The sequence below is a fragment of the Seriola dumerili genome, unplaced genomic scaffold (assembly GCF_002260705.1).
Source record: "Seriola dumerili isolate Sdu_G_001 unplaced genomic scaffold, Sdu_1.0 BDQW01000102.1, whole genome shotgun sequence".
In the NCBI taxonomy this organism is placed as follows: domain Eukaryota; kingdom Metazoa; phylum Chordata; class Actinopteri; order Carangiformes; family Carangidae; genus Seriola; species Seriola dumerili.
Genome location: NW_019174357.1, coordinates 686890 through 708643, shown reverse-complemented (window position 1 = coordinate 708643; position 21754 = coordinate 686890). Strand labels below are relative to the sequence as shown.

The 21754-nt window shown below is 42.6% G+C and overlaps 1 protein-coding gene across 1 annotated transcript in view; it reads right to left on the bottom strand.

Annotated features, from left to right (window-relative positions):
• Positions 1-1293: 1293 nt before the first annotated feature.
• LOC111222562 (CXADR-like membrane protein) overlaps positions 1294-21754 on the bottom strand; it is a 67277-nt gene continuing 46816 nt past the window's right edge. The window contains exons 2-7 of the mRNA XM_022746337.1: positions 14875-15026; positions 9233-9437; positions 6126-6293; positions 4616-4738; positions 3957-4098; positions 1294-2016 (exon numbers count right to left, since the gene is read on the bottom strand). Of these exons, the coding sequence (XP_022602058.1) occupies positions 1680-2016; positions 3957-4098; positions 4616-4738; positions 6126-6293; positions 9233-9437; positions 14875-15026 (1127 nt within the window). The 3' untranslated portion in view covers positions 1294-1679. The remainder of the gene's footprint in view (positions 2017-3956; positions 4099-4615; positions 4739-6125; positions 6294-9232; positions 9438-14874; positions 15027-21754) is intronic.

Sequence of the window (21754 nt, the reverse complement as noted above, 5' to 3'; positions counted from 1 at the left end):
AAAGGCACACTAGATAGGCTACTTGCCCTTTTTTTCAGCTACTTTCAATCAAACCGCACTGGGTCTGTCTGAGGATACGACAAAGGGGGATTGGCTGATAGCACAGCTCAACCAATAGCCAAGCAGGACCCGATGATTCAGCGAGACAGCAATCGAGTGCCACTCCATTGTTATGGATCCAGGGAGAGTACTGACAATGATACCATACACACCCTATACAATTAAAGTCTGCAGAATCATACTCCTCGTTCCCTTCATTCAGGATTAGTAATTGTAAAATTGAACGTCAAGGTCGATTCTTTGTGCCTTAGCTTGAATATTGATTCAGTACCTTTATAGGAGGCTGAGAATAATGGGATCCACCATCTTTGTACATCACACATTCATGGTGACAGATTTTGGTTTCACTTCAGAAATGTATAGCACGTAAACACAAGAGTAAAAAAGCAACAATAATAACCCATCCTAGGGATTGGTGGCACTTCTTAATATGGATGAATGGACACAGAACTGTCTGTCACCCTTTACAACCTGTCCAGAGAGAAGAGACACAGGAAAACAGAAACAAAAGAAAAGAAAAACAAGTCCAGCTGGTCTACTAGATGCTTATCCCCTATATTTAAAGTAGTGACTCGCTATAGGCCTAATACATACTATTTAATTATTCAGGTATATATTCAGTTCCAGAAAAGGATGTCCATAGATGTAGACAGGATGTGGGAGGGGAGGGGGGTTAACAACTCCACTGATTTGACTCCACTGCCGATGCTACATCCTTGTACCTGAAGTTTCCCCTGCTGATTGGTAAAGCAGATGAGCTGTTTGTGAGCCAGCTGAGTCAGTCTCAGGACCGCTGTGGCTTCTCGCAGGTTCGTTATGAGAGCACGAAAAGACCGAGAGCACTGAGGCAGATGATGCACACGCCGCACACTGTGTCTGTCCACATGGATGGGCACAATCGGCCCAGCCCATGGGAGGCAAAGGGTTTTGTGGTTTCAGAGCAGGTGCTGGAAGCAGCGAATCGGAGGTGCAGGGTGACATGAATCACAGAATCACCACATGTCCCCCAGTCCCCTCCGCCCAGAGAAAAAAAAAATCTGTAGCTGTCTGACGTTCCCGCACTTTCTTCCTCCGTGCTTTCTCCCTGCTCGGATCCATCTTGAATTTGTTGACAAGTGAAGCTCAATAGCTATATAACTCCATTGGTATCTGGCTCAAGGTTTGGATTTACTTTATTATCCAGCCTTCCTTTTTTTCCTCTCTTTTTCTCTGCTGCATGCCTAACTGTTTGATTTGATAAATAAATAAAAGCTCTACTAGGGGGCTCCTTCCACCTCACTGCACATGGTGCTTTCCTGTGCCTTCCAAAGCCAAAAGAAGGAACTCAGAAAATAAGTTCTGCCTTTACCCATGAGACACAAACAGTTGCATCTAGGGTCTTGTTTTTTCTTTTATTTTGTTTGTTTTATGTAATTCAGTAGGGGGCAAGCATGTCGTATTTTCCCTTTTTAAGTATGCATTCATTAAAAGTTTTGGACTTAATAGTATTGATTCTTTTAATTACATCCTTTTAACTAGTTGCATTTCTTTGTTTATGGAAGAGTCTTTAGGAGGGGGCTAGGGGGCTTGGGCAGGGATGGGAGTCTCACATGGCTGCAGGAAGGGCTTGGCTTTCAGTCCTACACAGTCTGAAAGGCCTTGGTCTGGGCAGGGACCATGAGGGTTGGGGGTGTGGGCCCAGACATGTTCCTAGAGTTGAATTTGGGAGTGGTAGGGGGCTCGGGGGTCTTGGGGGGCACCACTGTAGTGTAGGCTGGAGGGGACTGGGGGAAGCCTGGAGGCTGTCCGTTTTCCTTGAGAGCTGCTACAGCAGGCGGGCGGGGGCGGTGACCGCGCTGGGCGCTGTTGTGCACCATAGACTGGGTGGAGGAGGCTCCGGAGCGCGAGCTGCCGGAGCGGGACGAGGACAGGGAGTTGGGCTTCACTAGCTTGGCCTTCGGAGCCTCCGCATCCTCCCTGTGGGTGCAAATACAGACGCACAGACACAGAAAAACAAAGATATAAGTTCATATGTATGAATTGTACCTCTGAAAATAGAAAAGCACGCACGCACGCACGCACGCACGCACGCACACACACACACACACACACTCACACACAAACAAACAAACACACACACACTATTCTGAGGCCCTATTCATATGGGACAGATTTTATGTGGGAACCTCATGTAATTCATGAGATACCCCCCAGCCCTTGAGTTTTGCGAAACACATTTGCATGGAATAATGAAACCTGCTGAAATCACTAGTTCCCCTGATACAACGGGGAAGGGAAAAAAAAGTTTTTTGCTGAGAGCACAATGAAAATTTTCCCTCATAATTTCACTTTTCCCTCCGTTTTTCACGACAGATGGAGGCTAAAAATGTGGCAAAAACAGGAGAATTCAGTTGAGAGTAGCATTAATCATCAAAACTGAGGTAATCTGTGCTGTGATTGTTACTTGGATGGTGTTAAAATTGCACAGGATCTTTGCAGTTATTATAAATCACTGTCACCGGGTCAGCAGGGTGTGTGGGTTGTGAGCCTTAGTCAGCAGGTAATATTATCCCATTGATATACGGCTTATGATTCTACAGAACATCAGAAATAGAAACCTCTCATCTGTGCAGTGTTGGCTACCTGGTACATCCTCAGACACACCAGAGTGGGTTCTATCACTCTTGGAAAAAAAAAAAAAAAAATTTTTCAAGGAGGATAGAGGTTGGTTCTAAATCCATACCCAAGAGATGTGCGTCACTAAAGCTTGTGTGGTCGGGTTGAGCACATTAGCGGAAAGGCTCAGTGCATGGTATAAAAACAGAAAACACTTCATCACATCTACATTATTTACTCGAAGCTGTCCTTCAACCACGCTGCATTATTCATTGTTACATCAGTAAATATGCACCTACACCAACTCTGGTCTGTCACAAAAAAATGCTGTTGCTTTTACAAGTGTCATTAGCGATCCACAGGGTCCTCCAGTGCACGCAGGCTTTAGAGTGAGGAATAAACACAAGTGTGATCCCTCACTCTGATCACACTCTCACACACACACACAGGCAGGGAGATAGGCAGACAGCAAACACATCCAAGCATACAGGGGCTGTTGCTATATCACTTAGCATTTGACTAAGCTTGAGGAATGCTGAATGTCACACAGTAACAGTGTGTGGCGTAAATTGAATTTCATGATTCCTATAGCATTTAGCGAAATCAGAAATGTTACCCTGTTTCTACTTATTATACGTTATACCTTTCTGAGAAATGTTTTAAATAAATTTTAAGCAGCAGCGGCAGTAACACTAGGAGTTACATAGGATACTGCAAGAAATTCTAAAATTCTTTCTCCTCACAGTTTTCTGCTAAGAAATTATTTTAGGCTCTGCTTAAGTTAACAGAAGCATTTAATTATGAAGCCAGACTTTTGGCCTCAAGACCTTCATCAAGGCAAGCTCTTCATCTGTTGACACCAAAAGATTTGATCTATGAGGAAATGATTGCATTGGACCTCAGCGTCCAACAGGACCTACATCAATCACCAAAGCAAAGTGGACTTAGGCAGTAATTTATGTTAACTGTAACATTTACATTTTCTTTGTCTGTATTTTGTTATTGTTTTTTTTTCCACTGCCCGATTTGCGTAAGTGTGTGATCTACTCGGCCTGAGATCATATACCTGCAGGAAGTTGGGATACTGAAGATGCTGCAGCACCCACATCTCCAGGTGCACCACCCCCTGCCCCAGGTGGCTGAGCAAGGCTATATTTATATTGTTGCAAGATATTATTTTCCCGTCTCTACCTACATGTCAACACATGCATGACCATGTAATTCCATACAATTTTAGTATTTTAATATAGTAAAATGATGCAAAATGACAAAAAAAAGAGAAGAAAGGAGGATGAATAAACCTGATCTCATTTGGAGTCTCCTCCTCCTCGTACTTCTTTTTCTCTTTCTTCCGGAAGACGAGCCAGATGATTAATATGACAATGAGGACACCGAGGGATATACCCACCACTGCACCTGCTACCATACCTACATCCCTCACATCTGTGAACAGAAAGGAAGACGTGATGAGAGAGAGAGAGAGAGAGTCACACTTACTGTCAAATATTGTTCATAGTTTTCATACTTAATCTTAAATTCACAAATTGTAATGGTTCATGCTCATCAACTGGAAATACTTCAACACTCGCTTTTTTGCCACAATAGTTTGGGGATACCAAACTGTTGCTGCTGAGGTGCTAGAAATGTAATTTTCTCAACACATGACCCCAACCATCCCAGGCCTCTCAGGAAATGTATTGGAGTGACAGTGGAACATAACTGTTGGAGCAGAGGTGGTGACCAGTAGCCAGCAGTTTTAGTTTAGTGCAGCCCCTTGTGTTGGAGCACTATGGGGAAACTGGGGAGGGTGAGCGTGTGGGGAGGCAGATAGAAAGGCAGAGATGGGGGAATAAATGTATTTCCAGCTGCAGTTTGAAACAATAACCATCAATCAGTGTGGCAGTTTGGTTTGAGGTGAGCGCTGTGAGGTCAACTCTCCCTTTCCCTCCCCGAAACTCACGCTGCATTGTGACCTCAATTGTGCAGTTTTCCTCTCCCACATCATTGCTCGCCGTGCACCTGTAGACGCCTGTGCTGTCCATGGTGAGATTCCTAAGGGTCACAATCTCTGGGTTCTTGAGATCTGGGGAATAAAAACAGTTTATGCAGACATCTGGTGAGACGGTTGGTGTTCAAGCATTCCTGCATGTTTATCGTCCTCAATGTCAATTACATTTGCAGGACAGAAGAGGCAACTAAAATACATATCATAACTTAAGAAGGATGGAGAGAGAGAGAGAGAGAGAGAGAGAGAGAGAGAGAGAGAGAGAGACAGGCAGACCACGAGGAAAACAGAAAGAGTGACAAGTGTTTATTTAAGAACGAGGCCCATCACACTGAGGAGGACTTGAGGAGAGTAGCAGGAGTGTGTCTGGGAGAGCGATGGAGCCCCACAGCCCCATGGGATATTCAGTCATCCCTACCAATGACAACCATGTGATATTACCTTTCACCAGACCCATAAATAATGGCTGCTGACTCTGTGTGTTATCGTCCAATGAAAACTAATTAGACTGAACAGGTGTTGTTTGGTGGAGGTCATTAATTTGAAGGTTTTCGTCTGGGCACGTGCTGCACGGATGCCAATTGAACACTGGACAGTGGGTTTGGCAGCCCTGGGGTGTTTCTTCCAGTTTAGAGAATACACAATGGTCTCTATTACTATTTAGAGACAAACATGCCTGGTTATAATCCAAGAGGAATGGCAGAATCCACACCATGTGAATGAAGTGAGCCTCAGGGCTACTACTGAGCCAATGTTTTTTTGTTGGTTTTTCTGTTGGTTTTTTTCAGTACAGAATATCATGGGAGCTGCCAGTCCAATTCTGTGTATTACATTTGATTTTCTCTTCTTTACACACAATCCAAGAAAATACTCACTTCCCACTGACTTCATGCAAACAGGTACAATCCACTTGAGCCAAGCTGACATTTCAACGTCACAGATGTCTCCATCAAATCGTAGTATCAGTCTGGATTCTTGTGTTTATATAACGCATCCCAACAGAGTACAAGTAGAAATCACAGGGCCGTGTTCTATTTGATTTCCTGAAGAAAAAATGTGTAGTGCACATAATGTGGTCCCGTATTGCTTAAATTCAAAAGGGGGTGGGCGTATAGTCAAAGATAATAAAGGCATGAATAATCAGTGGCCTATTTGGGACAATCTGAGCCCATCTAAGCGCCCTTGGGCAAAACATTTTAACTGCTAATTACTGTAGTGAAGCAGCTCAGGAGCAAGCAGTTAGAGAATGTGGTGATACTGGGCAGATTTAGGTGTCAGTGTTTGCAATATATGAATGTAAAGACGGGAGGAGGTGAAGGAAAGATGATGTGCTCAGCAAAACACTTCCCTGGATAAATGCAGCCTATAAAAATCACTAATATGAAAATGAATCCTCACAGCATTTCTCTGCAGAGCACTGGATGGTGAATCAGCACGTCACTGCAGTGCCAATTATTTTTCTTACCTATCAGTGCCAGGTTTGGCAATTTGCCCAGACTCTTGCCTTTGTCCAGCACTCGCTCCCACTTGTAGCTGATGGGGTCTGACCCATCGCTGGACTTACAGCTCAGCTTGACGTCACTGCCCTCCAGGAGTTTGCCGTCCATCCAGCACCTCGGCTTGGAAGGCTTGACTGTAAAAACACATGGGAATCAGGAAGAGTTTAATCCAAATGAACAAACATTTGTTCGTTATCATACTGGTGCAGATGTATCAAATTGCATCAAGCATTTAGATATTACTTTTACTTCCTGTGTCAACAAAGGGGGAAGCTGATGCACTTACTGCAAGAGTCTTACATGTATCATTTTAATTTTTTTATAGCAAATTATTCAATTTGTGGATATAATGTAATCTATCAATTAGCCAAAGATACAAAACAAAAGATGAATCTGCAGCACCATCCAATCAGGCATTTCGTGTTCGTGCCATTGCTGTAGACTGACAACACAGACACATTTTCTAATTTTGTTCTGTTATTTCTATTATAAAGTTTAAAAGCTCAAACATCAGTTCATAAAACCAATCTTCCATTCGCTGTTGATGGGTAGCTTAGTGATGATGTTATTCTCTAAGTGTCTAAAATAAGATGAATTATAGTTTACAATGGACTGTAAATAGAAAATTTATTGACGCACGAGTTATTCCTTAATGTAAAGTCAAGTGAAACAGTCCAACACCAGTGCGTATCATCTCATAATAAAACACCACATAAAACAAAGAGCAAAGCCATAAAAGTGAGATAATAACACAAATGGTTTATTAAGTTACATAAAGTTGAAATGTTTTGACATACATGATAAATTTTATTTGAATGTATCCATCTATATCCATTACTGGCCTCATCTACAATTTTTAATGAGGGATAGGTGGAGTCTAGTTTGCCATGACACTCATTTCTCAGAGCTGGTGACACATAGAAAAAAAAAAACAAAACAAACTGTCCCACAGGGAATGGATCAATGTGACCCCAAAGCTAGCTGTGAACGCTTGTGGTAATATATTCTCCACAGGTCAAAGGTTTTGGTCATAGTCAAGTAGCTGGAGTCAGACTGCAGTATAGCTGGAGCCTGCTGAGCCGCTCTGTTTAGATACACGCCGAGAGGCACTGCTATGCTATAAAAGCAAGAAAATAGCACACCCTTTTCTCCCTCGCGGGTGACATATTTTTAGATCAGCGCTGAACTAAATTTAGACATCTATTTTGTATTTTTGTTGCGCTGTCATATTAGCGATGTCGACTTTCATGTATTTGGATGTTGCTGCTTGTCAGCAAAGTTGAGTATAAGTAACTCCTGAGTAATGCTGAGATGTAGTGACTTAGTGATAGCTGGTACATAAAGCCAGATAGCTTATGTGCACCTCTCCCTCTGCTCGTCTAGCCCTCCTTTTCTCCATCCCCGGCTCTCAGAGGCAGAGCGTTTCCTGCTCACACACTCAGTAAGGAATATAATGAGAGGAGCTGAGCGGGGTGCACTGACGCCTCATCTGTGCATCTCGCAGCTCTGTCAGGGTCAGTTAGGCCTAACTGCAGCAGGAGCAGTTGGAGCGCGTAACCTAAGACACACACACACACACACACACACACACACACACACACACACACACACACACACACACACACACACACACACACACACACACACACAAACACAAATACAAATGCACCTATATTTAGGTACATGTACACAAAAATATAACACATACTGTACCAACTTACACAAACTAAGTCAAAAAAAATCTGCACATGCAAATCCACGCACAGTGCAGGCATCCAGGCATGAACGTGCAGGCTGGCCCGTAAACACATACACAACTACTGGAGGCACCAATAAACCCTGGCACACACACAAATACATACACTCGCACACTGTCTCATGCCAAGCCAGCTACCAGCTCGGCTGCCAAGCTATTATCTTAGTGTGGGAAGTGAGAGAAAAATGCAAATGTTCGTCTCTCTCAAAATCGAAAGTGTCACCGCAAAGCTGAGGGCAATTTGTAAAAATGGAGGCACTAACTCACTGAAATGTCTTCATGGAAGAGAGAGGAGAGTGAGAGCGAGAGGATTAACAGACTGTTCCATTAGAAAACCAATAACCGCGGGTTGAACTAATCTCCCATGATGTTTTAATAAATCTCCTGCTTTTCTGACATTGAGAACGATCTCGCTCCTCCCGCCGGACTTTGTGGCTGGCTTTTGTGCTGCAGCCGTTCCCCTTTTGCTGTCTGTCCTTCAGAGTTGTTTAGCTATTTGAGATATGCAGGCGGAGACACATATTACCAATGAGCTAGCTGTAAAGCTAAGCCATTTATAACCATCTGTATATTGGGCAAATGAGGGAAAAGAAAAGGAAGAAAACGAGGAGGATAAAATGTACAATGATGACTTTGCTGTGGCTTATGAGGCCAAAACAGGCTTTTCTATAGATGCAAGACCTAAGACATGACTTCTGCAAGTAATTTTCCTAAGTAGATTATCAGCAGCTAGATTGATGACAGCTGCCTTTTTCAATGTCATCTTCAACTACTAAATTTCATTAGGGACTATATACCTCAAACTTGGAGAAGAGTCTGTTGCCTGTTTTCTCATAGATCTTACAGAGGACAGAAATGAATTTAACTTGCTGCTTGTCCATGTAACTCGGTCCCTAACTTAATCAATCAGTTCTGTGCTCTTCCAGACCCAGTCGCATGTTTCTGGTCTCACCTCATCAACAAACCAATCCAAACGAACCCAAACAGCATGAACAAAATCAAATCACACTGTCTGAATCAAATTGAATCATTAGATCAGTCAGCATGACGGAGGAAATGTGCCAGGCTAATGATCCAGTGATTAGCTCTGTGTGTGTGTGTGTGTGTGTGTGTGTGTGTGTGTGTGTGTGTGTGTGTGTGAGAGAGAGAGGGTGTATATGTCCCTTTTCCATGTACAGATGAGTTTGGGTTTCTTCATAACCTGATGGCATGTGCGCAGATGTGCATGCGCATGTGCACCTCTGTGTGTGTATCTGTAACCGTGTGTGTGTGTGTGTGTGTGTGTGCGTGTATAACAATGTGTCTGAGAACACTCACCCAGCACAATGAGGTTGACCTGGCTCCAGTGGTACTTCCCCCCAGTCTTGACTTTACAGTAGTATTCCCCGGAGTCGGTCAGCAGCAGGTCACTGATCAGCAGGGAGGCGTCTCCACCGAGGTACTCCCCAGCAAAGGACAGGCGGCTGGCCTCGCTGCCCGTTGCCTCATTGGTGTACACTTGGCCCCCGAAGAAGGTAATGATCTAGACATGGAAGAGGAGAAAATTGATAGATTTATTTTAATGTTGTTTATTGTATTCAACTCAGGCCTTGAGCGAGACAGACTGTTGCTGAGGAGGAAGGTTAGCAGGCATCTGTCCTTCTGTAGTGCTAATGTGGCTAAATCCTAAATACCAAACTCTGCTGTGACAAGCTCCTAATGCCTTATAGTGAGTGCTAGATCACAGCTCACCTGCTTTACTCTTCCTTTTAGAACAAATTTCCTCTTGGACCTGGTAATGTAAACTATCATTTTAATTGTTGGTGATAATTAAGACAAACAACTCCCCAAATAAGGCTTTTATATCAATTAAACAATACGTATGGTTAACTTAATTTCTAAGTCCCAGCAGTAATATGTCTGACTGGTAGCCTGCCATTAACATTTAAAATTACATAACTCTAGTGATGGTGTACACACAGCTCAGACATATCCACATAGTCCCTCACTGGGTGCACAGTTTTGAGGAAAACAGAATACCAACACTCATGGGTAACACTGTTAACAATCACTCTTTAATTAATTAACACTTGGGAAATAATATTTTAGAAATGAATGCATTCGCTGGAATGCCAGTGTTCATTTAGCTGATTGTCTGTGAGCACTGTTATCTCCTTATGCTCTTTCTGCAAGCGGAGCTGTCAAATTGACCAAATAAAAATCTATTCTTGGGCTGAGATAAAAGATTAAAGTACCCACAGCGGCACTGACGTGATGTTAGCACACTGGCTAGAACAACCAAACAAATGTCTCATACCCAACTTAGTCCAAAGTGCACAGTAACCTATATGTTCAGACAATTAACAGGTATTATTTCACTCTGCTCTATTTACCTCTGCCAAGGAGGTTATGTTTATTTTTACACAGTTTTGTCTTGTTTGTTGCTTAGCAGCAGCACATTAGCAACAAAGATGCAAAAATGTAATGTAGTGTCTGTTGAGTTTATATAAAGAATCACAAGTATTTGTATTGCATCAGGTTTTTTAAAAAATATTTATTTAACAAAATGATAAAATTACCAATTGGGGCGGTATTTTGAGGTACATTATTATTATACATGTTACTGTGGAGGAAAAGTAGGTTAAAATGTGTTAATAATATGCAGTTATGTATGTGCATGTGCTTGCATATATGCATACATACAGTGTGTTTGTATGAATACTGCATGTGTAAGATGCACACATATACACACATACATATGTTTGTATATGTATGCATATGTGTAAGGTGCATGTATGCATGTTGATGTACATGCATGCACATTTTAATGCAATTGCATAATATACAGTATATAATAATGTGGTTGTTTTCTTTTTTAACGTTCTGTATTTGTCACATAATGAATAAAATATAAAACATAAACACAATGATCAGATGACGTGCATCTTTATCAGATCTTTGAAACCAACATTAAAATTAGGCTGGTACAGAAAATAACAGCTGTGTTACAGTTTGCGATTGACACAATCTATTTTTCTTTTTTTCCTTTTATTTTTAGCACACAGTTCATTGATGTTTGCCAAGACTTGGTCTTCAAAGGAAAACTCGGATGATTTGAAACTTCACTGTAGACATTGAACATCTGTAAACCTGTACTGGAAAGCTTTTATTTTCTCCTCTTATTTCTATCCTATCCTTGTTTATGTCCCCCCCCCTCATCTATTTCTCTCTCACTCCATTCACATACACAAACACAAACAAACACAGCTGTCACAGTGGCCTATTACTCAGGGCAAGTGAGAGCCTGCAGATGGGGACTGCTAAATGCCGGTGCCACAGCGCATCAGTGCCTAAGAAACAGGGGCACCTGCTGTGATCACAGGTGACGACTGGCCATTTACACACACACACACACACACACGCACGCACACACACACACATACACGCACGCACGCGCACGCACACACACACACACACACACACACACACACACACACACACACACACACACACACACACACACTTCTGAGCAAACACGTAAAGTACAAACACACCTTGAATGCAAACAGACATACATTACTGTGCCACAGCTGCGGGCACAAAGCGGCACGGCCCTCGCACCTAAACAAAGTGGGACATATTTTAAAAGCATCTGCTCATGGGCACACTTTTACTGCCCTCACAAACTGGACATTTCGTACTCACAAATATTGTATGTGAGTATAAACTATACTATCTGTGTATGTGTATTTGTGCTTCTGGTTATGTCTGGATGTATTCTGAACACATACTTATGAGACCAATATAAAGAGAGTTAAAGTCGCAGTGAGTGTGAGGAATTTAAGTATAATTTAGTAAAATGGCCTGGGGCTGTCATAGTTTGCAATTAAAATGAGGTGGTTTGTTTATTCAGTAAAAACTAAAAATACTGTATACAGACATGAAGCGTCCCTGCCACCTCGCTTTTTTTTGGATGGATATATAAAAGACTCCATTAGATGAAAAACAACAGCTCAGTTATTTTTACTTACTGCAGTAAAAATGTTTATGTTGATTAGACTGATTTTTTGTTGACTTGCAAGCTTTGTTGGCAGCCACACAGAGAGGTTATTTTAAGTATCATGAGAGCTCATGGTAGCTACAACATGATAGCTATTCTTCGATCAAGGAGGGACTGTTAAAGATCATTCAGACCAAATCACACACAAACCAAGAGTACATTCAAACATTTACATTTAGGTTTTGTTTTCAAACTATTGTTCATAATGATTTTTAATTAATATAGCAGTAGTGTATCTGTATAGTGAATGCAGAGGAATACAGAACAATGCAGACACTGTCATTGTTGGAGACACTCCCCACTTTCTCACTCTCGATGTGTGACAATTGTTAATGAATACCAATAAAATATGTTCAAAACCGTGAGCTGGAAGGGCAGTTTTTCACTGAGACAGCGTACAATCAGCCATAACTAATATCACACTGCTGCTGGTGTAATTATTCGAGAAAGGATGTTAATTTGTGGAAAGCCTACGTCATTCATTGTTTTACATTGTTTGGAAAAGGACATCTTTCCCAGTCTGTGCCACTACAGCTGTCGCTATGGTAACACACATTGTTTTGAGTAGCTACACTAATGGTTGAAACCATTTTACTGTCCATCTTGAGGAGTGTAGATGAGTTTTGGTCATCTATATACATGCCCTGTCTCGAGGTCCTCTGTGTCCTAAACACATGTAGCCTGTACATTTGCTAACAGAGGCTAAATGTTGACAAGATGCTCTTTCCCTCTCAACACGGCCTTCCAGCAGAACAAAAGAATGATTTATTCATTCAGCTACAGGCGCAGTCTCTGTCCTAATCAAATTTTCAGACGTTTGATTTTAATTAATGGCGCCTTCAATGTTATCTTCCTGTTAAATATTCATCGCAATGTGGCAGCCCCACTCGGAATCATCAAAGCGTAAGACACTTGTTTTCCTTTTTCTTTCATTCCTAGCCCCTCTGTTTCCCCTCCGCACTCGCCTTTTCTTCTCTTTCTCACAGTGTCACACTTCTCTGTGCTAACCAACACATCAGTGCACGAAGAAACGACTTCCAAAGAGAAAGGAAATCTCTTTCTTCCGACAGAAAGCTGGTGAGATTTTACGCTCTGTCTGTTACCAGATACTATGCTCAGTTTGGGTGAAGAAAAGCGATGATTCAAAAGCGATGAAACAATACCAAAAAGGTTTTTCAGATGCTGTGAGACCACAAAAACAACTTCAGGGCATTTAAAGACTTTCAGCCAGGTGAAAGCTGTGCAGCTATTTCAGGCTGGAAGTTATGATCAAGTCTAGAATCAGCTGCCATTGATTGATTTTGAAATATCACTGTAAGTGGAGCGTTTTCTGAGCATAGCAAAACATGTAATAACATGAATCATGCATTTGGAATGTTTTTGTCTGCTTACATGATAGTTCAGTTGTCGGTAAACAATTTAAAAGACAGAGATGCTTAATTTGCTCATGTCATTAAATCTTATGATGTGAAACCTTGAAAATCATCATATGCAGCATAGACTTTACACAACGAGCTAATGTTTCAGAAAAAGTGTGCCTTTTTTTAAGGAGAAATACAGTAATAATGTTGCTCCATCTGTTAGCTAATGTGCGCTTGAGTTAACCATTTTCTAGCTAGCTTAAAAGATTCCAGTTCTTCAGGTTTACAGTGGTGTTAGATATGCTAATGAGCTAACAGCCACCTGTCTGATGGAAAGTAATGAAAATCTTATTTCTCTGTGTTCTTAGAGGTGTGGAAAGTCACATTCATGGAAACTGTAAATTTAAGTTGTCAAGTTGTTCTAATGATTGTCCCTTTTATGCTCTAGAAAAGAGTAAAGGGTCCAAGGTTACAACTACAAAATGAGTTGGTGAACATTCTGGCTTCATGACTGTTCTTTTGTGGAAGGCACTAAAACTCCAAGTGTGACAGTAACTTTAGGCATTGAGTTAACGTACAGCTATTACGGCTCCTGTTAGAAATCAATCAGCATGAACCAAATGGAAGATAGAAGATCGAGGGAGAGAGGGAGAGAGGGAGAAGGGGTGGTAGAAGTATTTAAAGCAGGTAAAGTAGGTAAAAAAAAATATACCAAACTACTTAACAGAGGTTTGTGTTTTAGCTGTTGATGTTCTGTAACCCCAGCAGTTAAAATTAAAAACATTACTTTACTTTTAACTTTACTTTCCAGTAAGGGAAATCTTGTGAGCCGAAGGAAGACATTTTTGGGATATCTGTGAATATAATCTGTAAATGTGACTTGGTTTAAGAAGAGCTATTTATTGAAGCTTGATGCATCGAGTAGAAGAGAGACGAGCAGTACGAATCTCAACAAGTTAACCAGTGTAATGCCACCCAATTGTGAAGGCAGCTCCTAGGCAGGGCGTATAAATAGACTCACATGGCAAATGACTACAGGTCCAAATAAGGTTATTCTTCACCTAACCACATCACCTAAATGCATGTGTGAAGAGCCTATTGGGGATCTAATTATAAACATTGACTCAAGTTTTACTCAGATTGTATATCCCTGTACCTCTCTTCTTAGAGAGGGCTTCTGTATCTAATGACCCTGAGCCTTAAGACACTGGCTGTTTTATCATGCCTGTTTACCTCCTCCACCGGACACTCTGTCTGTCTTTATCTAGGAGGGCCTACGCTATAACCTTGGTTGCTATGGCCACTGTCAATAGGAAATGAGCAGATGTTTCTTCGCAGAGAGATCAAACTATGGTCAAGTGACGTGTGTGTGGCCTGTGTGGAGAGCCTGCATAAATGAAGGAAAATAGGCTTAATAGGAGAAAATTCCTTCACAGTTTAAGTATGTCCTTATAGTTAAAAAAAACAGTAAGTTATTGTTACTACAGTCATGATACAGTGAAATTATATGACCACTGAAAGGTGGGGATAAAAAGAAGGCAAAAGGAATCTTATCTCACCACTCTCTGTTTGGAGTTTGGTTTCTGCAGTAGCCACTCGATGTCAAGAGAGTTGGATGACGGGAACTGGTGGTGGCATGGTAAGGTGGCATTGTCCCCAACAACCTTCTTCATCTCCGTCTGGGCACCCACTGAGAGCAGGCTGAAAAGAACTGAGGGAGAGGAAGAGAAGAGAGAGAGAGAGAGAGATGGAGAGAGGGGAAAAAATAGAAGAGGGAGAGATAGAGAGATGTCAGATGGGGACACTAGCTTGATCCAAACTTGAGACAAGAGGCGGATGCAGCAGATAGGAAACTGAGACGGAAGACGCAGCGAGAGATATGACCCAGAATCCCAATCACTATCTGACAGATGCTGAGATATGTCACACCCGGACATTGAAGAGAGACAGAGTGGGGATTCTTTTCACAGGAAATGAAGTTTTGTATAAGAGGTCAGAGAGAGAGAGAAGTATTACGGTGATCTTTATGTTAACCCCTTTTGACAAGGGCAGTCAAAAAACGCATTTTTATTCACAGCAGTGGCTTTGGGGAGTTGTGGCCTTGGAAAGGGAAGGTAGAGAGCTTTTGACTGTTTAGGAACTGCACTGCTTGCACACAGACAATTCTGCTGTAAGACTGAAGTGATACAATTATTGAGTAACTGAATTATTCAGATTTCCTAGACTAGCCCTGCCCACTTTTAAGTCGACAAAATGGAAAGTTTGAGATAGCTTTTACAAGTGAATCATGCAACCATAATGACACAAGTACCAGAGAACTCGGACTATAGTAAAAAGTAGAAATAATTATGTGTGCGCGCTAGCGAGTGACTTTGGGCACCGGCCAGACTGTCAGGGCCTGTGTCTCAGTGGGGGAGCAGCAAGGCTAATTTACTGGAGGATGCTGGACAGCCCGGTGGGCTTGAGGGGAATTAGCCAGAGGCGTCACAGGGGGTTTGCTGGAAGCAGAAACTATGGATGGTGTGTGTGTGTGTGTGTGTGTGTGTGTTTGTGTGCGTCTAGAGGAGGTGGTGCACTGCTGAGATACTCGACTCCCTCCACCTGGTAGAATCACTGTAAAATACTGCAGAGCTCTGCTGAGCTTACACACTCAAATGTGACAGATATTTTTGGCTCTCCAACATTTAACTTAACTACCTGCCTTTAATTTAATTGCCAAACGAGCCAGCAGCACCGGGGGATTCTGAGTGCTTCAGATAAAGTTATTCAGCCTGGCAGATGCTCATTTAGAATCATGCAGGAATGTACAGTTGTGTAAATATTGTTACATCTCCTTTTCATTGTCATGCAACTCAATAGGTGCTCAGAGGTTAAATATTTCCTCCTGTTTGCACAGAATGAATACACATCCTGATGTGGGACACCATATTTGAACAACAACTATGTACAGTCACAGGTGTAATGTCTGCGGTGGAGTGATTCAATCCAGAGCTAGACATTGAAAGAATGCCCTGGCTCTCTGCAGACACAATCACATGCTGTCAGTTGTTCCACATGCGGCCAAATGTTCACTTGTCCACCCTCACAAGAGCCAACACCCTGTCCCATAAGTGATCTTTGGGCCAATGAAAATGTCAGCTCTGTGCTGTGAAAACAATGACTCAGTGCTGACACAGGACATAGAGGCAAAGAGTAGTAGATGACATCATCTGGTGGATTTCAGCAGTTCTTCAAGTTTTGTTTAAGCTCTGTCTCTACTTTGTGAGCCTTGGACTACAAATTTGAGCTGCAGGATACTCGGTGTCAGTCAAAGTTAAGGTTTCTAATCTGCATTCACCAGTTAGACGGAGAGAGCGAGCACTTCATGGTTGGAGTGTTTGTATGCCCCATTGGAAGCGAAGGACTGACAGGATGGATTGCTGAGGTCCGTCTGCTCTGTTGGACCACCTGCTCGGTTCAAATCATTAGTCAGCAGAAAAATAAGGGCCACCCCTCCACATAGAGGAGCTCGTGGACCCTGAAGGTATCCCCGTTTATGACTTTTTAATGCAGCATTTGCAGGGTCATTCATCTTGTGGGCTCCCCACCGATATTAGTTTGGATGTCAGAGAAGAGAGAGAGAGAGCTTTGCAGTATAAAGATTATTGAAGAGGAAGAATGGTCAGACTGTGTGTGTGTGTGTGCGTGTGTGTGTGCGTAGTTGGTTGGACCTAATGGTGCACGTTAATGCTTGATGGTGGTATAGGGGTCTGCTGGGAGACCTGTGCCCACTGTCTCCTCTCAGCTCCTCAGGCCAACCTCTGTAATCAGTGCTCCCACACCCATCAGCAGCCCGGGGCTGAACCAGGCACTGTGTAGCAGGCCTGATAAGAAATCCCTGCTTCCTTTCTCACCTCCCACCTCATCCCTAACTGCCCACTGCTTCAACTGTAGGCTCCGTAAATGGAAGAATTCACGTGAAAGATAGATAGGGCCAGGTGACCAAGAAAAGAGAGGCATTGCAATCTTTTCCCACACAAAGTACTTGACTGGCTGACTTTAAATTGACCTTCAAACAATGACTGGAGTCATCTCACAAAGTCCAACACTGCTGGTGTCAGAAGTGTGCTTCATGGACCAACAAACAAATTGTTTGTATTTCACCAAAAACAAACATTGTAAATGTGCTCTATCTGTGATGGAAAGAGAACCGTCTTGATTTTTGCCAGAGAGAGTTGGCAGACAAATCATAGGGGGGTTCTTTTGGTTGACATACAATCGCTGCTCCCCACTTTTCCACTTATTTATGGTCCTGCAGAGGGGCTTTTGTGCTGTGGAATGGATGACACAGTGCTCCCAAAATAAGCTCGCCTTGATCCGAGTGTGCACTTGCATTTGGATTGGCCTCATTCACCGTGTGCACAGCTGGGACGGTTGGACTGCAAGACCCCAAAATTTGTGTCAACATCAATTATGGGACACAACAGAATCCATCTCTGTGGTAGCTATGCAGACAGAGTATTAAAGAATTGTATCGTCAGTCATGTTTGAGTTCCTGAACTTGGCTTAAATTTGCATTAAGGTGACCCACTAAAATAAACTGTTTGCCATATCAGCTTTAAGCTAGATAACATTCCTGCCCATGGTGCTGTGTGAGCACTCACATGTCTTTAGGAGATTCCATAAGAACATGGGAAAGGCCATCTAAATAAACATGGCCATCTTGAGGGAGAGATAAATGTGGAGAGGACTTGTGATATGGTAGCTGGCGCCATATTCCCACCATATCCTCTATCCCTCTTTCTCCTCCATTGTATCTGCTTTTCTGAGCTCCATTTGGCTCAGCTTCATGCTTCCGCTTGTGTCTAGGTTCAATCTTAACCCACAGAAAGAAAGGGAAGAAGCATATTATAATTAACAAAGGGAAGTAGGAGCTAACACCAGAGGTTTAGAAAGAGAGAGTGAGTGTGTGAGAGAGAAGGATAGACACATTTGACAAAGAGAGAGAGAGTGAGAGGCTAGGGTGAAATATGGAGGAACCAATTTCTATGAAAAGGCCCTAGGGGGAGTTGTGCTCCAGTAAATCCGCCTTACAGAGCCCTGCAATCTTATTATAGTGTGGCCAGTGAGACGGACAGACAGACAAACAAGCCAGGCCTGGATCTTTCACACTGCCCAAAGTCAAGCCCCATATCCCCTCAGTCAGCACATCGGCCTGGCTGGGGCCTTTGCCATGTCCAAAGCTTATGACCTCTGGTACTCAAACACAGCAGATCAGAGAGGGGGGAGAGGGACCAAGAGAGATAGAGGGGGAGAACAGAGAGAAATGGGTTGAGGGAGGGTTGGAGGGATGGTGCAACGCCTTATTTTGAGCACTTACTGTAAGTCACTGATGTGGAGGAAGGATTATAGCATCACAAAGGTGGTTTTAGACACAGGTTAACAGAGGCACAAAAGGAGAAAAAGAGTGGAGGTATCACTGTTTTATTCATGCTGACAATCTCCTGTTGTGTGCATTCACGCTGCTTTTTCCTGTATAGAATACATGTGCGCCCGGCTTCATTTTATGTGCATGCGTGACATCTGGTGTGTATGATGTATGCTTTATGGGAACACATGCTCTGTCACAGAGACTCTTCCACTGCTGCATATCTGCATAACAGAGATGCGAGGGACTTTCTTCCGCCGACAGTAAATCAGTGCCTCTGCACTCAAACCTGTGATTTGGATTACGGCCGTCATCAGGCATACAGACTCAAGTCACATGTGAGTAACGTGTACAGCCTCACTGCAGCAGGCAACAGTAACAATCGTCTCCCACCGCTCACAATCTGTACAAGTAATGTTATATCTTCTGTCAACTACAGGCTTTTCGAGGAATACGGTTAAATGCGGGAGAAAGAGAAATGTTTGGGCTCCATACAAATTCTCCAAAATATAGGACTTCATGCATGTAACTAATAAAATCTGCCATGGCAAATACAAATACAATTCATCTGTTCTTATTGCTGACATAAAGCTAGCTTTTAGCTGACTTGGGGACATGCTGAGAGGAGCATAGGACTGATGAGACAATAGTGAAATACTCACAGCTCAGCGTGTGCTGCTGTTTAAAAGGCTGCGTCTGCTCCCACCAATAGTACATTGCTCTTGTGTGACCTGAATTGGCTATTCAAATGCCAAACATATATCTTATAAATACCACCGATGTGGCACAGAGATTCACAGATAGAAGGTTACATCGTGCCCTTTCCTCTTTCCTGATGTCTTTGAGGATTTGGAGAGAGACTAGGCTTGAAACGCCATGACATCTTCAGATGTCTCAGCAGACAAGAGGCCGCCTCCAGTTGTTAGTGCAAACTGAGCGCCTGTGAAAACAACCCCCATGCACACTCTGGGAGAGAGTCCTTTATTCTTACAGCCACAACTCCCTTTTTTAATTACAGCTTCTTAAGGGGTAAGTCTCTTTCAATGTACCAAGTTATCATGCTCCATTAAAACACATGTTTTGAATATGGCACACTACACCAGTCTCCTTGTAGTTTCAAGGTCCAACTCATGAATATGTTGCTCCTGTGAAAATCAAAGGGGCTGTTTCTTTCCCTGACTGGAGGCTGGCTCTTTGAAGGGATAAAATCCCATAATCCTCCTCGCCTCACACCCAGCGACCGACGCTCCGTTCTGCTGACACGGAGCTTTTGTGGGTTACACTTTACAGTACGGTACATAGAGTCATTACCAAGGAATTACCAAGGAGTAAGGAACAAATAAGACCTAACTGCTAATTAGCAATATCTTAAAATTAGTTCCTGAATAACTCCTTCCTCATTACTTATTACTATTTTCATGCAACCCTAGCCTAAAGTATAGCATCTCCCCACAACTTGTCATTTGTCACTACACCTTGTCATTTTTGATTCCCCTCAAGGAAAGTATCACATTCTACTGACAGCTAGTGAGTTTTTACTGACATTGTATCATTTACTGACGAATGACACCAGCCAGACACAGCAAAAATGATATTCAGATCACATCACCTCGATTCACAGCTAACACAGCTGCACCACAGGCCTATAATTATATATAACTATACAGACATATACAGTTAAGTCATCATGAAGTAATGATGAAAATATCACTTGAGAGGAAAACTTCTAAAAGGGTTGTCCTGTTCACGTTCATCTCTGATGAGGTTTCTAAGATCTGTGGTTGGAGCAGTAATGGGTGGGTTTGAGGAGGAAAAGATGGAAGGGAATCATTCCCACGATAATCCCTTGAACCTGGAGGGGGTGAGCAAATGGGAAAAGAGAGGGAGGGCCAATGGGAATGGGAAAAGAGAGATGAAATACCACTGAGGTCTGAATAATGTAAGGCCCTGTGGTAAATGTTCACCTCGTGGTGCTCTTATTGCCTTTATTAGCATCCCTTTCATTGCTTTGTCATTGCTGTCACGCCGAGCGATAGGGACGCCATCCCACTGACAGATCACCAAAATAGATCCGAAATTAGTTTCGCGACAAGCACTTTTAATTCCCCCAAAGTATTCTGCATTTTCCCTCTGCAAAATGAGGAAGTAGGGAGACGATGGGGTGAAAAAAAGCTAATTACACCATGCCCCGAGGGAGGGAGAGTCAGTGAAACCTGCTTACAGTGCTATACTGTACATTTTATCAACACTGCATCTGGTGCCGTCACCCACACTCATGGGTGTAGCTGTCCAAGATGCTACGCCTGCTCCATAAATCTCCTGGTTTTAGCCTGTAACGGTCCAAAGAGCACAGAGCTTCTCATAAGGGGTTACACTTTGGTCCGTCATTCTCATGCAACGCTCTCGCCAACCTGCACGACAAATGCTGCTTGTCTGCTTGCTTCTACCATCCATGTACCAGTTTACTATTCTGGGTTTTGGTTCTCAAAATAATGAGAATAAGCACAGTACACATTTACAGTGTATTCAAAAAGAAAAGACACACTGCACATTAGTGTAGGCAGTCTGACATTTAATTCTTTCCACCCTTTACGTGGCTTTTGTAAAAACCACAGCACGACACGTGACCAAGTGGAAAGAGTGACAAGCAGGAGACTTAGAAGAACTCCACAAAGAAAACAGTGATTGTCATTGGCTGGAAGTTTTTTCTTTTTCTTTTTTAATTAAAAACCAATTCATCATTTTGGAAAGGATGGTCCCCATTTAAAATGTTAATTACAGCAATGCATCTTAGAGACTTCAGCCTGACTTGCAGAATAATCTCCAGAAGCTTGTGTGGTGTTAAACCGTTTTACGGAGTTACATTTGGCTTCAAAAAAACACCATTCAAGACATTTTTCCTCCCTTTAATGTGTTGAGACTAAACAAGGTCCAAATGTCAAATGGTCTGTTTTGCACCAGATAACACGCTTCAGTTAAATGGGGCTTGGACAGTGACCTCTCTATTATGCTGCAGCAAGGGATCCTCCCAA